Source organism: Mirounga angustirostris, unplaced genomic scaffold (genome assembly GCF_029215605.1).
Source record: "Mirounga angustirostris isolate CCGP_5_RB_7025 unplaced genomic scaffold, mMirAng1.0.hap1 SCAF_2, whole genome shotgun sequence".
NCBI lineage: Eukaryota > Metazoa > Chordata > Mammalia > Carnivora > Phocidae > Mirounga > Mirounga angustirostris.
The window spans coordinates 31,178,275-31,195,507 of NW_026991710.1; the positions used below are offsets into that span (position 1 = coordinate 31,178,275).

The 17,233-nt window shown below is 41.9% G+C and overlaps 1 protein-coding gene across 3 annotated transcripts in view; it reads right to left on the bottom strand.

Moving 5' to 3' along the window:
• RELL1 (RELT like 1) overlaps positions 1 to 17,233 on the bottom strand; it is a 63,194-nt gene that overhangs the window by 22,580 nt on the left and 23,381 nt on the right. For all 3 annotated transcript variants that reach the window (XM_045881338.3, XM_064584363.1, XM_045881340.3), the window contains 2 exons: positions 8,343 to 8,567; positions 6,194 to 6,265 (listed from right to left, as the gene is read on the bottom strand). In XM_045881338.3, coding sequence (XP_045737294.1) covers positions 6,194 to 6,265; positions 8,343 to 8,567 — 297 coding nt within the window. The remainder of the gene's footprint in view (positions 1 to 6,193; positions 6,266 to 8,342; positions 8,568 to 17,233) is intronic.

A 17,233-nucleotide genomic window follows, 5' to 3' on the forward strand; every position in this document is an offset into this window, starting at 1 on the left:
GAAAGGGAGACTTACATGCTGCTATTCCCCTGCATTCACCTCACTTGGCTAAATAAATAGTGAGACGTAGGTCTTAAGAGACCTGTATTCTAATAACTTGCACGTGCCTAAACGATTAGCCTTAACCTCTGGATACCCACGTATTGTCAAGTCTATCCCACATATAATCAGGGATGTGAGAGGGTTCACTTTCCAGGTGGGCCATTTGGCTTAGCTCAGCTTCAGGACCGTACAAGACCTTAACTCTGGCCAGTTACCTTAAATTTCCAAGAGTTGATCACACATAGAGGTTACCTAATATGGACTGAATTAAATTAGAATTCTAATGTTAATTAAAAAAAAAATCCAAATTTTTAGGTTAGGGGTAGGCTGTCAACCAAAGCAAACCGAATCTAAGCTTCTTGGGTCCCCACTCCCCTCTCTGTCCCCGAAGACACACATGTTCTTTCTGCCTCTTACAGAGTGGCCAAACTCTCAAGGATGAAGGACTGAGTGAGTGTTCAAGTTTCTCTTGGATATTTAATCGGCAAGGCCAAATGTTATTACTGACTCCTAACCTTTTCATTGATTTTTTTAAAGTGCTGTTCTCATGAGGAACCACAAATTCTCCAGAGATGGAAGAATAAAAAATCACTATTTGCCATGTGAGCCAACAGCAACATTTCACATTTAACAGCTCAAATGACATCCCTAGAGGAGGAAAATTAACTCTAGTTTCAACACTACTGCTTTCAGGTTATTAACAGTTATAGGTTTATATGGTGCTTCTCAGCCTTTCAAAAATTAAATTTAAGGCTTTTTTCTTTTAGATTTTATTTATTTATTTATTTATTTGAGAGAGAGGGAGAAGCAGACTCCCTGCTCAGCAGGGAGCCCGATGCGGGGCTTGATCCCAGGACCCTGAGATCATGACCTGAGCTGAAGGCAGACGCTTAACTGACTGAGCCACCCAGGTGCCCCCAAATTTAAGTTTTTTAATTTAAATAATTATTGCCCCACCCAGGAGTCTTTTGCAACATCTTTTTCCTAATCACCCTCTTGTGAAATTATAATAATGCAGGTAGATATCTGTTTATGTACTATATGTATATCTGTGTTTTACATACAAAATAGTAAGGGTTTTTTTGCCCCCATGATCCATTCCCCCCCCTTCACAACCCTTGCAAATGCATGGGTTTTTTTAAAAAGAAATATTAACACAGCATACCATCTTTTCTAAAAGAAATATTCTTTTTGCCCTCTTCACAACTACCTGTGATGAAGTCCCAACGCATTCCCTAACACAAGTTTTGACCTAAATAAGACTCCTGTGATTACTGAAAAAGTACCGAAGTAGATTGGCAGTATCTTCTCCCATACAACAAAGGCATGCTACCCTCTATAAGACAAACTTAAATATAATCTAGTGATGTCAGTCAATTTCCCTTTTAATTAATAATAAGGATTCAGAAAATAAATTTTTGTTTAGAAAAGGTTTGGGGAAGACACAAAATAATTTGCCAGTTGACACTTATTCTCTGCCATCATTTACTAAACTTCAAGACTACATACATTAAAATGGGAAAACAACAACAAAGGGTATGAAAATAAAGATAGCACCAATAGCACTCACTTATAAGAATGTACTTTTTAAAAACGAAAGCTTAAATAGTTGCCAGAGAAAATTAATCACCTATAAAATGATGACCTCCCTTAGAAACATGGGATCAGAAAATGATCAAGGAAGAGGATTAAAATATATTAAAATCATCCCTAAAACGGTTTTTTTAATAGATTTGTGTTGTTTCTTCTATATTCATGTATTCCTGGACCTCACCCTATCTCTTAGAAAAATTTAAAAATGGCCCCTTATTTGCTATGAGTGAATTCTTTAAGAGTAGGCTCAAGTTTCTATGTAAACATCATTCACACCCTCCCTGTCTGAGGAGGTTCAGTATGTGGAGTCATGTGGTTTCCTGGGTTAAGAAAACTTTCTAATGTAACCCCACCATGTGGACTTAAGCACGTGCTTTAATTTGGTTGTAAAATTACTACGAAAGAGCAGTCGTCTGATTAAGTTCTGCTGAATATGTATCTCATTACTCATAATTACAATAAGCAATAAAAGATGGTGTTCCCCTGCACTTATCAACATTCTGTCAACTAGACTTCTTGTCCTGGGTTTCCAGAGAATGGGAGGAGCCAGTTACAGGGCAAGGAAAACCTGTCAAGAACAGGAGAAATTTTCTAGAGGGTAATAATTTCATAGAATGCTTCCTCTCTTCTGTCCTGAATTTCTGCCTGATCCTAGGTATAAAGCCGTCAAAATCACGCAAGAAGAATGCCCTGTTTTCTCTCCCACCACACTTCTCTTCAAAGATTCCTTTGTGAGGCGCTTGGGTGGTTCAGTCCATTAAGTGTCTGACTCTTGATTTCAGCTCAGGTCATGATCTCGGGGTCCTGGGATGGAGCCCAGAGTCCGGGCCTCCTGCTCAGAAGGGAGCCTGCTTATCTCTCTCACCCTCTGCCCCTCCCCCGCTTGTACTCTCTCTCTCTCTCTCTCTCTCTCTCTCTCTCTCTCAAATAAATTTAAAAAATAAAATTATTAAAAAAAAAAAAGATTCCCTTGCAATCAAGGCAAATCTCCCAAGCAAGAATTATGGCCACCCCCAAAATTAGTGCCGCTGTGTGCCAGCCACTGGCCAAAAGCTTTACAGACCTTATCATGTTTAACTCTCCTGACAACTCCCAGAGTAGACAGAGTCATCATGCCCATTTTACAAATATAGAGACTGAGGCCCTAAGGATCATAACTGACTGGCCAGAGTCACATAGCCAGCATGAGAGACCTGGACACAAACCCTGGTCCATCTGACTCTAGGGTGGATGCTTTTAACCCTGATGTTTTTCTTCTTACTTCTTCAATGTACCAGTCTCTACCCAAATGATTAATAGTTTAAAATATTGCAAGGACATTTGCATAATCATTATAGCAAGTTTCAGAGACATGGTAATGATAATTTGTAAGGGAATCCTTGCCATAACATAAATTGAACCCCAAGATAAGAATTTCACAAAAGGATCCCTCTGCCTGGTGTGAATAATCAGGGGCACTTGGAGAATAATCACAGTACTCTGCATTGTTACCAGATGGGACAGTTTAAGGGCCTGGCAGAGAGGCTGAGCTATGGACTTGCAGGTACTTTCCAAATGCCCACAGAACTCAAAAAACCCCGATAACCACCCACACACTTTTCAATTCAATCTACTTAGAAAGAAAAATTAAGGGTAACACTGTGATTAATCCAAGCCTTGAGATTAGCAAGAAAATAATCAGTATGCGGGTCAGCTGATAAATTTATCCCTCAAGAGATTAATATAAACTAACCTGATTTGCAACATTTGAGACATGATATATTTAAGCCATAAACAATGTCACCATGAGTACAGGTGAAATATTACCCCATTAGCCAAATTAAAAATGCAAAGCAGAAGACTATTCATAAATCATGATTGCAGATGTTTTTAAAAATGTAAATATAGGCAAAGAAAACCTAAATAAACATGGCAAATGGTAATGGATGGGCTGTACTTCATTTTACTCCCTTTTTTTTCAATTTTAAAAGAAAAGTTATATTAGGGTGTGCTTACAATTAAAAAAATGGAAAATTAAATTAACATCAACAGATCTAAATTGATACTAAGTTCAGAGACTGATAATGACATAGACAAAAGATTAAAAACGCATTTGTTCTATAGAGGACTGAAGCCTCAAAGCAAACTAAAAAGCTAGGTTATAAACTGGGAAGAGACCCAAGTATGGATCTAATTCCCCAGCTGTGGTTTGGACACCAGCCATGTCTGGAAAAGGGTTCCGGTGAGGTCAGATGTCTCCTGGGGGCCAAGGAGAGCCAAGGGCCACACAAAGGATCAGAGCCACCCCCATCCTCACAGGTCCCTGGACAAATCACAGGTAGACAAGTGAAAGCATGGACAGGGGAAGAGAGGGAAGAGAACTGGGGATTAGAGGAGGGAGAAGGAAAACAGTGCTTTAGGTGTTATCCAATGGACCTACTGGTCATCAATGCAGAGGAAACAAAGAGGCTACTTCCAGAAAGGAAAAGGACAGCATTAAAATAGATAATAAAATAGAAAAGGACAGGGGCGTGCCTGGGTGGCTCAGTCGGTTAAGCGGCTGCCTTCAGCTCAGGTCATGATCCCCAGGTCCTGGGATTGAGCCCCACATCAGGCTCCCTGCTCATCGAGGAGTCTGCTTCTCCCTCTACCCCTCCCCAACCCACCCCCCACTCATGTGCGCTCTCTCTCTCTCAATCTCTCTCAAATAAATAAAATCCTTGGATTAGAAAAAGAAAAAAAAAAAAACTTCAACCCCTGCAATGTTTCCAGGGTTTACTTATTTCTGATTCAACAGTCAGTAACCCACCTCACCCCACACTCACTAATTTAGCAGCTACTCCAGCTCTTAGAAGCTCGGGTCCCAAAGGCCCAAGATCCCCAAAGCCATGTCACTCCGTGCCTCACTCACGGACCTCTGCAATGACTGGCGTTTCCATGCCGAGAACATATTTGTGTATTGCTTGTGCAAATTAAAAACCATTTTTTATGTAGAAGAAATGCACACCATTGAGTATTGAAGAAGAGCACCACCAAATATTGTTCCCTGAAGGAAGGTCTCTGGAAGACAGAGATCCAAAGCCAAGTGTTCTGGTCATTTTTGTTCTTATTTTAAATACCCTTCTATTAAAGTTGATGATCTGGTTTTACATCCGGCAGAAACTGAAACCCACCAATTATGAGAGGAGAGGTCATGTTGTGTAGTTGAAAGAGACCCAGCGAGGGCCAGGCTGTTCACTAACCATGTGAACTCAACTACTTGGAGCCTTCATTTCTGCACCTGGAAAATGGGTATAACAATACCAACTTGAGCGGGATATTTTGAGGATTAAATGAGATGACACCCATAAAGCACACTGTAAAGAACAAGGAAAATTCTGCTGAACCATTTGAAATTGATGATTCTCTAAGCCAAAAAACCTGGGCCAGGCAGGTGCTCTCACTGACAGTGAGGGTTTTGGGGTGGGGTCCCCCAAGGAAGGGCAGGGGGCAGAACAGGTATTTCCTGAGCAGTACAGAGGTATTTCACCTTTAGGACAAATGGCTCAGCCACATCAGTGCGCCCAGTAGCCCTCAGCTCTGAGAAGGGCCAAGCCAGAGCTCAAGGAAAATGTGTTTTTTTTGATTCTTAGGAGAACTCAAAGTATGGCGATCTGCAGCTACTGGGGACGTGGGCAAGGAGTTCTGCACACTCCAAAAGTTACTGAGGGCCTCACCCTGTGCACCTCTGTAATGGTATCCTACACAGCGAATAGCCAGTGTGCAGAACGAGGACCCTCATTTATCTAATCAAGATTCAGTTCATCCTCCGTTTCAGAAGTCAGAAGTTTAGAGTACATCTCAGAGGGAAAAAATGCTTCTGTCCACAAAGGTTAAACTTTTTAAAAGTCTGAACACTTCAGAATAGATCACAGAACAGGCAAATCCACAGAGACAGAAGCAGAGCAGGTTGCCAGAGGATGGCTGGGGGAGGGCGGTGGAGTGGGTGACTGTGTCATGGGTACAGAGTTTCAGTTTGGCAGGATGAAAACGTTCTGGAACTAGGCCGTGCTGATGGCTGTACATCATTGCGAAGGTACTTAATGTTAATGTCGCTGAACTGTACATTTAATGGTAACTTTTTTAGGTTTGGTATATTTTACCATGATTTTTTTAAAAGTACAAAAAAAGGAATACACAACATTCGAGTGCCTATTGTACTGAGCACTTTATGTGCAGGATGTCACAACAGTGCAATGAGGTAAATATTATTTATTACCCTCCTTTTAACGGAGGAGGAAACGGAGACTCCATGAGGTAAAGTGACTTTCCCCAAATCAAGGTGAGGCCAGGATTTGAAGGTGAGCCTCCAGGGCTGGCTTTCTGCAATCACTCACACCCACTGACTCTTCAAAAACACACTTAGGTGAAATTCTCATGGTGGGATAATCTGGAAGCTGACGTATTCATGAGCTTAGGTAAAAGGTGCTGCCAATGACTAGAAAGATCAACAGGAGAGTTCATACAAACCGACTCTTCGAGGCAGGTTTTTAATAAAACATGAATATTGAATTGTTCTGGAACACTAAAACATCCATACCTTCATTTTTCATGATGTAGTGGACAATCTGGCCAACGGTGTCACTATTTTCATTTACACTGTCATTCAACTCTGAAAGAGGAGGAGGGGAGAACGGGTTAGAATCGGTCACCTCTGTGGAGGCAATGAGACCTCACTCAACAGTCTCCAGAAAGCTCAGCCGTGGCGCCAAGGGTCGAGCGGTCGAGGCTTTCTTCCTTCAGCCCCAAACTGTCTGAGGCACAGCCCAGCGTGACTTCCTTGGCATGACAGACATAACAAGAACCAGAATTAGCCATCAAGCTCTTCTCAAGTCCGAACACCCACTCACTTTCCTGCGTGTGTATCAGTCCTAACTGCTGCAGTTCTCTCTCATTATTCCTTTAAACCCTTCGGGGAAATGGGAAGAAAACAGTTCATCAAAAGATAAAATTCTCCTTGGATTTTGTTTTAATTGCAGACATACTATATAAATTTAGAGTACGGATTTCTTTTTTACATGGGGTAATTATTCATCCATGTTTAGAAGACTCTCCTTTCATATAAATACACTTCCAAATGACCTAAATTTTGGCTGTGGTTATTTGCCCACAAACTCCGTTTACCTTAGGAAACTGTATTATGGGACAGTCTTTGAAGAAAAATCAAACCTCCACCTGGAAACTGTAATTTCAGGGAGGAAGGAAAAGGGAGGGATCCCAGTTCACAGAGAATGAATCAAGGGGTGCAATGCCCTACTCACGTCCCTGGAAAAGTGTCTTCTCCAACCCCAGTCGGCTTCCTCCTCCATGAAAATGAGCGTTTGGCTGGACAGTGCAAATTCTGACTAAGCCAGCCTACAGAGCGTCTGTGAAGGATGGGAGGGGGGAGGCTCACTTTCTGTTGACAAACACTCAGCTTTGGTGTGCTCATAAGCTACCTATGACTCATCCTGCAGCCGGGTTCTCTCTGCCTCAAAGGTCAGTGGGGATGGGAAAAACCAAGAGGCCAGCCGGCTGGCAAGGAAGGAAGAAGCTCTCCCCACTCTACCCGTTGGCTCTCTTGAAAGGTGACCAACTCCAAATGTCCTCTTCTGCAAAAACTGCCCTATGAGGACCTGAAAGGGATATGGAAGGTTAGCTACTACTCCCCCAAATACAAGTCAGGAAACGTCCCTAAAGGATGGTTGGAAAGAACATCTATGGAGAAAACAGGATTTTATTTCTTGGGTTTTTCCAAATACTACCAACAACTCCATGTTAAGAGGAAAAGATAAGACACCCTCAAATTAATACTAAGGCACCATTTCTTACCATACTTTTACTGCGCTGTTGACACAATTATTTACTTAATAAATATAAATTCCAATCACATAGATTGAAGACAGAACTCCCCCAGCAAAAGTAATACCACAAAAGTGGTGAGAGCTATTTAAATTCCCCATTGCTCTTATTAGAAGCTCTCTCAATAATAATAGTAAGGATTAGTATTTACTGAGTGGCCATATGTGCCAAACACCAAATGCATCTTCTAAATTCCACAATAATCCTACAAGATGGAGATTACTGTCCTCATTTAAATTAAATTAAAATCTTAATTAAATTGGCATTAAATTAACTAAGATTAAATTCCAGTTAAATTACACAGAGCAGAAGTTCGGAGCATATGTAACTTGCCCAAAGCCACAAGGAATGAGCTGGTAGGTGTTTAAATAAGTGAAAGCCAGGTTTCAAGCTCCAGGTGTGGTCACTACGAAATCTATACTGACATGCCACATACCACCTACTGTTAAGATGGATCATTTTGGGGGCACCTGGGTGGCTCAGTCGGTTAAGCGTCTGATTTCGGCTCAGGTCGTGAGATGGAGCCCCTCAAAAGCCTCCATGCTGGGTGTGGAGCCTGATTAAGATTCTCTCTCTCCCTCCGCCCCTTCACCCACCCCTAAAAAAAAAAAAAAAAAGATGGATCATTTTGCTTCGTAGAGATGAAAGTATCTATGACTGATTCCTTATTTAAAAATTGCCCTCACTTGGGGCACCTGGCGGGCTCTGTCAGTAGAGCACGTGACTCTCCATCTCCGGGTTGTGAGTTCGAGCCCCACACTGGGTGTAGAAATAAAATCTTTAAAAAAAAAAAAAGAAAAGAAAATCGTCCCCACCGACCTCTCCATGAAAAGGATGCAGGTATTTACCTATCTTTTCAACCTTTTCCTCTTCCACCTCTTGCTCGGCTTCTGTGGTACAACGATAGCCCTTCTTCTTAAGCAGGTGGCAGATGAGGACGCCAAACAGACCCATGATGAAGAACACGGGGACCAGCGCAAATGCGATATACTCTGGGTGTCCGTTGCCCATACTGTTGGTGGGCGCCGGGGTCGTCTCTGTTCTGGACTGCAACGTGCGGCTGCCACCATTGTCTACAGAAAGAAATACACCCGGCTCCATCACACGTCTGCTGGGGACAAGACCAACCTGACGACCCCGGGGAACGTTCACATGGAATCTGAGTCGTCTCCCAAAACCACAGGCCACGCAGAGACTGGCGGGTCAGGTAGTACAACACATAGGCTGAGGGCCAAGCTTGGCTAAACGTCCGAGTTCCCATCCTGTCCCTGCTACTCACAGCCTAGGTCCCAACCTGCGTCATTTCTTTAAAACCTCTCAAGCCAGGCTCCACTTCTTCGCCTGCAGCAGGGACCTACACTGTGCGGAAAGCATGTCCAGGTGGAGTGTCAAGCACAAAGGAAACACAGAGTCGTTTGGTGGCATTATAACAGGGCGCTGGGCAGGTAAGAGCATGGACCCAGGAGCCTTGGGTTCAAGTTCTGACTCTACCACTCAGTAGCTGTGCAATAACTTAGCACCTCTATGACTCAGTTTCTTGTGAAAGGCACATACTCATTAGAACCTACCCACCCTTCCTGGGTGTCATGAAGATGAAATAAATACTTGTAAAACATTTACAACCACTTTTACAACATAATAAATACTCAACTACGCGGCAGGTACCATTCTAGGCACGTGTGATATATCACTGAGTAAGACAGACAAAGAGGCTTGTCCTCGTGGAGCTTATGTTTTAGAAGGACTTAGTAAACTGGGCGCCTGGGTGGCTCAGTTGGTTAAGCGACTGCCTTCGGCTCAGGTCATGATCCTGGAGTCCCGGGATCGAGTCCTGCATCGATCGAGTCCCTGCTGAGCAGGGAGTCCGCTTCTCCCTCTGACCCTTCTCCCTCTCATGCTCTCTGCCTCTCATTCTCTCTCTCGCAAATAAATAAAATCTTAAAAAAAAAAAAAAGAAGGACTTAGTAAACTGACAGATCTAGAATATGGAAAAGAGAGAAAAATCCAGGACGGCATCAAGATTTTGGCCCAGGGGGACAAACATAAAAATGGAAGACTGTGCATTTTTTATTCATGCACTTATCCAAATTAAAATTCACTGTCTGCCCATCACGTGAAAAGCACAAGGCTGGGAACTGGATATAGTGATAAACAACATGACTTGGCCAAGAACATCTTAGAACATGTAGGGGAGCATCAGAAACAGTCCCTAAATAAAACGCATGAGCAGATCGTCACAGATTGAGAGAAATGCTGTCGAAGGTGTACATGGGACAACAGAAGAAAAAAGAACAGTGAGGACCTATTTTATGACTTCAAAAATAGGGCAGCTAGGAAAGGGGCATCTTTTGAAGAAATGGAGAACTTTACTTGTGGACATGTCAAAGTATCCCATGGGCTTATTACCAGATCCAGGCCTGCCGGGGTGCCATGCATAGGCTCCCGAGAGGTCCCTGCACACAGGGACCCGCATCCCCTCTAGGAAGGAGGGTGAGCAGCAGAGAGCCGGGCACAGGCGTCATGAGATGTGGTCAACGAAAATAACAAAGAGCCGACTAGGTAGATAAGCAGCAAAGTACCAGTTCACAGACACAAAATGAGAAGAGAATTATCAAATGAAGGAGGGGGCCAGGTAGGATGGGGAGTAAAGAAAAATGTGAGATTTAATTGAAATGAAGTGTCCTTCTTCAAGCTCTATTACAAAGCTATAACCATCAAGACAGTATGGTACTGGCACAAAAACAGACACATAGATCAATGGAACAGAACAGAGAGCCCAGAAATGGACCCTCAACTCTATGGTCAACTAATCTTCAACAAAGCAGGAAAGAATGTCCAATGGAAAAAATACAGTCTCTTCAACAAACGGTGTTGGGAAAATTGGACAGCCACATGCAGAAGAAGGAAACTGGACCATTTCCTTACACCACACACAAAAATAAACTCAAAACGGTTTAAAGACCTCAGTGTGAGACAGGAATCCATCAAAATCCTTGAGGAGAACACAGGCAGCAACCTCTTCGACCTCAGCTGCAGCAACTTCTTCCTAGAAACATTGCCAAAGGCAAGGGAAGCAAGGGCAAAAATGAACTATTGGGACTTCATCAAGATAAAAAGCTTTTGCATAGCAAAGGAAACAGTCAACAAAACCAAAAGACAACCGACAGAATGGGAGAAGATATTTGCAAATGATATATCAGACAAAGGGCTAGTATCCAAAATCTATAAAGAACTTATCAAACTCAACACCCAAAGAACAAATAATCCAGTCAAGAAATGGGCAGAAGACATGAACAGACATTTTTCCAAAGAAGACATCCAAATGGCCAACAGACACATGAAAAAATGCTCAACATCACTCAGCATCAGGAAATACAAAACAAAACCTCAATGAGATACCACCTCACACCAGTCAGAATGGCTAAAATTAACATCAGGAAACGACAGATGTTGGCGAGGATGCGGAGAAAGGGGAACCCTCCTACGCTGTTGATGGGAATCCAAGCTGGTGCAGCCACTCTGGAAAACAGTATGGAGGTTCTTCAAAAGTTGAAAATAGAGCTACCCTACAACCCAGCAATTGCACTACTGGGTATTTACCCCAAAGATACAAATGTAGTGATCCGAAGGGGCACACGCACCCCAATGTTTATAGCAGCAATGTCCATCTAGGAAAGAGCCTAGATGTCCATCAACAGATGAATGGATAAAGAAGATGTGGTGTATATATACAATGGAATATTATGCAGCCATCAAAAAAAAGAAACTTTGCCATTTGCAACGACGTGGATGGAACTAGAGGGTATTATGCTAAGCGAAATACGTCAATCAGAGAAAGACAAGTATCATATGATCTCACTGACATGAGGAATTTGAGAAACAAGACAGAGGATCATAGGGGAAGGGAAGGAAAAATGAAACAAGATGAAACCAGAGAGGGAGACAAACCATAAGAGACTCTTAATCTCAGGAAACAAACTGAGGGTTGCTGGAGTGGAGGAGGGTGGGAGGGATGGGGTGGCTGGACACTGCGGAGGGTATGTGCTATGGTGAGCGCTGTGAATTGTCTAAGACTGATGAATCACAGACCTGTACCCCTGAAACAAATAATACATTGTATGTTAACAAAAAATTAAAAAAAAAAAAAGAAATGAAGTGTCCTTATTTGGAATACTTAGATTCTGAAGTGATGAAATAAAGTTCTTTCTCTACATCAGGGAGATTCATAACGTTGCTGAAGAAACTCAGAAACCGGAAAACTAGATACGTTTAATTATAAGCTCTCTCAGAGTATTTTGATAAAAAAAAAGGATCTGTGTGGCAATGATTGTAGGGGACAAATAGCAGGTGTGAAATAACCACATTTCATCACTGCAGCAAACGGTATCAAACAGAAGTCTGATTTGCAAACCAGAGGCCATACAGCAAAGGGCTATCGATCTTTCACATGGAAATACCCATTACCTTTGAACAGGAAAGGAAACTGCTGGTTTCTTAAGTTTGTACAAGGTTGCATTATTTTATCAGACAATCTCTAGAATTGGGGATAACCTATATTTTTTTCTGATTTATCTTCCAGGAATTAATATATTAAATGAATGGACAAATAAATGGAAGTACACATACACACATGCGTGCACGCGCGCGCGCACACACACACACACACACTTCCCTAAGCATATGCAAATATATCATCTAACTTAGGATTTACTGCCAGCCTTTTAGTAAAAACCAGAAACATTTCTTTAACTCTTTTTACAATTCTAAGTAAGTCTTATTTATTAATTCCTTTTTAATACCACGTATTCCATGCAACAGGAATAGGTGAAGCAGACAACCTCTAAGACAGAGAGTTTTACTCAGAATCAGGTCTGTTTCAATCTGGAGGTGATAACCAATTCTCTTTGGGGGGCACTAGGAACAGGGAGGAAAGCAGAGGGGCTCGGAACTGGAGCCACACCCCCTCCTGAATCAGGTGGTTGAGAATGTGTCTTCATTAATTTGACATGTAGCAAACCCTTGCAAACACTACATATTTAGAGTCTGTGATTTACAAACAGGTATCAGTCACTTAATCTCGTAATTACTGTACCATGGAAAAACTGAAGATGATATGAATCTAAATTAGGGAAACATGAATTACAGAGAGAGATGCCATATAGCACTGAGGTTATAAGGTCAGACTGCCTGGCATAAAGAACAGCTTGGCCACCTACTAGGAGCGTCACCTTGGGCAAGTTATTTAACTATTCTGTCCTCAGTTTCCTCATTATGAAATAAAATCAAATGATTGTACCTTTCTGCCCCAAATTCTTTGATCCCGCTCCAATGGAAAAGTCTGTATCTCCTTCCCTTGAATATATCCTCTGTGCTCTGCCTGACTAATAGAATAGGGTGGAGTGTTGCTTTGTCAGTTTCCAAGCCCCAGGCCCTAAGAGACAGCTTCCACTTCCTGTCTCTGGGGGCACTTGCTTTTGGAATGCAGTCACCATGCTGTGAGGAAGCCCAAGCTTCGCCAAGGAAAGAAACCAGTAACAGTCATCAACTTGCCAACTATGTAAATGAGCCATCCTAGAAGTAGATTCTATAGTCCCAGCTAATGCCGCACAGAGCAAACATGAGCTGTTTCTGATGAACCCTGCCCAAGTTGGAGATTCCTAAGCAAAATGAGTGACTGTTGATTTGTTATACACCAATAATAACTAGAAGAGTACCTCGTGGAATCATTGTGAGGATTAAATAAACTAATATATAAAGCACTTAGAAGAATGTTTGGGAAGAGATAAGCAATGTAAAAGTGTTTGGTCACAATCTTGATAGAACGGTACTATCCAGGGACACCTGGGTGGCTCAGTCGGTTAAGCGTCTGCCTTTGGCTCAGGTCATGCTCCCAAGGTTCTGGGATCAAGCCCCGCATTGGGCTCTCTGCTCTGCGGGGAGCCTGCTTCTCCCTCTGCCTCTGTCTCTCATGAATAAATAAATAAAATCTTTATTTAAAAAAAAAAAAAAGAACGGTACTATCCAGTACGGTAGCCAGTAGCCACAAGTAGCTATTCAAGTTTAAGTCAACTAAAATGAGATAAAATTAAGAATTCAGTTTCTCAGTTGCATTAATCACATTTTAAGCATTCATCAGTCACATGTGGCTAACTGCTACCATACTGGACAAGTCAGAAAAAGAACATTTTCATCAATCCCAAAAGTTCTAACGGACAGCCCTGTTATAGAATACAAAGAACCGCTGTAAGGCAGTTGACTGGAGAATCTACCGTGACCTACCATAGGAATTCAATAAAAATAACTTTGAAATCACAAAGGAACTATTCACAAATAATGCCTTAAAACATTTGTCAACTTAGGTAAATTTAGTTTTCAATTTATGCTAATAACTTGTTTAGAGACACTGGCCACCTCTCTCCTTCACCTCCCGCAGAATCATACCTGAATTAGGGGCGCCTGGGTGGCTCAGTCGTTAAGCGTCTGCCTTCGGCTGAGGTCGTGATCCCGGGGTCCTGGGATAGAACCCCGCATCAGGCTCCCTGCTGTGCGGTAAGCCTGCTTCTCCCTCTCCCGCTCCCCCTGCTTGTGTTCCCTCCCTCACTGTCTCTCTTTCTCTCTCTCTGTGTCAAATAAATAAATAAAATCTTTTTTAAAAAAAAGAATCATACCTGAATTATAAACAAAATATTTGAGTCCAAATTCATAGCAAAGGTTTTTGCTGCATTATTTATAAGTCAAAAAAATGGCAAAAACCTGAATGTTTGACAGTGGAATAATAAGAAAATATCTAAGTCAATCACTGTCTACCCATTCGATGAAATAATATTCATCATTTAAAATTATAAAGATTTTGTGAAGACATGAGAAAACACTTAAGATACAATGTTGAATTTAAAAAGCTTAATTCAGGGGTGCCTGGGTGGCTCAGTCAGTTAAGTATCCAGCTCTTGATTTTGGCTCAGGTCATGATCTCAGGGTCCTGAAATCGAGTCCCACATTGGGCTCCATGCTCAGCACAGAATCTGCTTGGGATTCTTTCCCTCTTCCTCTGTCCCTCCCCCCATTCTCTCTCTCTAAAATGAATAAATAGGGGCACCTGGGTGGCTCAGCCGGTTAAGCATCTGCCTTCAGCTCAGGTCATTATCCCAGAGTCCTGGGATCGAGCCCCTGCATCGGGCTCCCTGCTCAGTGGGGAGCCTGCTTTTCCCTCTCTCTCTGTTGCTCCCCCTGCTTGTGCACTCCTGCTCGTGCTCTCTCTCTCTCTGTCAAATAAACAAATAGTCTTTAAAATAAAATAAAATAAAAAATAAAATCTTTAAAAAAGAGAGAGAGAAAAGCTGGATTCAACATCTTACATACAGTATGGTCCCACTACTTTAAAAAAAAAATGCATGAAGGCATAAGATGTACAAAGCAATGACCAAAATATTAAGTGACTCCAGGTAACCGAATAAGAGGATAATTTTAAATTTTATTTTTATACTTACCTGTAATTTTCTAAAATTCATTTGTATAACTTTTATACCAAGATGGTGGAAAAATATAAAGCAGAGATTGTCAGCCATTTGAGAATCACAGAACCCTTTGAAAACCTATGTTGCCATGAAGGTTCCTATTCCAAAATTTTGCCTCCAAGTTCTGTGAGCTCTGAGGCCCAAGTTCATATAAGGGCTAGTGACTTGCTAAGGATGATGCTCGAGTTTCTGCTTGAGTAACATGGTGGAAATTGATGCCATTCATCAAGATGGGAAATAACTTAAAAAAAAAGGAAGTTTGCTTGGTGTTGAATTTTACCTCCCTCCCAATTCATACACTGAAGTACCCCAAGTACCTCAGAACACACGGTCTTTACAAGGGTAATCAAATTAAAATGAGGCCATTTGAGTGGACTGCTGTCCTTATAAAAGGGGGAATTTGGAGACACTTGGAAGATAAAGGCAGAGATGGGATGATGCTTCTAAAGGCCAAAGATTGCCAGCAAGCCACCAGCAACTAGGAGAGAGGCCTGAAATAGATTCTTCACAGCCCCCAAAAGGAAGCAACCCTGCTGATCTTGACCTTGGAATAATAGCCTCCAGACTGTGAGATAATAAACTTCTCTTGTTTAAGCCACCCAGTTTGTGGTACTTTCTTACAGCAGCCCCAGCAAACTAATATACTTGGCATGGAAAGGACAATATCACGAGTTTGGTTTTGAACACGTGGAGATAGAGGTAAGGGGTGAGGGGGAGGGAACAACCAGATGGAAATATCCATTGAGCAACTGGATCTACTCCATGAGGAGGCCAAGGAAGAGAAGCCAGGGTTCTCCTCTAGAACACAGAGGGATAGAGTTTCCAGAAGGAATGAGCAGTCAGCTAGGTCAGATGCTGCAAGAGAGCAATTAAAATAGGAAGGAAATGGAAAATGGTGCAGCCACTACATAAAACAATATGGCGGTTCCTCACAAAGTTAAAAATAGAACTACCACCCTATGACCCAGCAGTCCCAGTTAGCCTATTTATCCAAAAGCACTGAAATCAGGATCTTAAAGAGTTATCTTCTTCCCATGTTCACTGCAGAATTTTTTACAAGAGCCAAGATTTGGAAACAACCTAAATGTTCACTGGTGGCTGAATAGATAAAGTAAACATGGTCTATACATACAATCGAAAAAGGAAATCCTGCCATAGGGTGACAATATAGATGAAGCCGGAGGACATGACGCCACGTGAAAAAAGCCAGTCACAGAAGGACAAATACTGCATGATTCCACTTTATGAGCCATCTAAAATAGTCAAATTTATAGAAGCAGAGTCGAATGGTGGTTACCAGGAGTGAAGGGAGGTGAAAATGGGTAGCTGGCATTCAACGGGTGTAACATTTCCATCATGCTTTATGACAAGGCGCCTGCTGTCTACAATACCGTATCCTGCACTTAAAAATTTGTTTAGAGGGTTGATCTCATGTTAAATGTTCTTAACACAATTTAAAAAAAGAAACAGGACACAAACAACCTAAGAAGACCCTTTAGAAAAGGAATCAAGAAGTACTCAGACAAATCAGGCAACAAAGACGAACTCATGGGAAACCATTAGTTTCTAATTTAGGAAGCCACTGAATTTTTTTAACTTTCTCTTTGTTGTACTTTACTCCCTGTTCTTCTGTACTTTCTTGAAGTAAACTTAAAAATCCCAAAATAAACAAATACATAAATACAATGAAAAAATAAATTAAATTAAGTAGGAAGGAAAAACAATCCACAGGAGATCTTTGTGGCCTTGGACAGCACAGTTTTTCAGTTAGCCCGGAAGGTAAGACTAGATTCCCTGAGTTGAAGAATAGAGACTGGGCTCGGTTTACTCTTTCTGGAAGCCCAGTAGGAGCAAAAAAAAGAAGGGTGAGAGGAAGACATTTCTGTTTGGAGTTTTGTTTTGCCTCTAAGTGCCTGCAACCAATGTATGTATACACAGAAGGAGCAAAAGGGAGAGACTGAGAATAAGGAGTGATGGCCTTGAGAAGATTTCCATATGAAGAAGACAGAGCAAACACTGGAATAGAAAAACAAAACAAAACAAAACAAAAACACCCAGTTCTTCCTGAAGCAGCGGGCTGTGAATTAGAGCCCTCACTAGTGGGCTGAGGGAAGTTGAGGGAGCAAGGTGCATGGTATCCTCCATTTTCTCTCACAATAAATAAGAAGAGATGACATCTGTTGAGACCGGGGGTGGTGGGGGGGGGAGGGGGAGCAGCAGGGAAG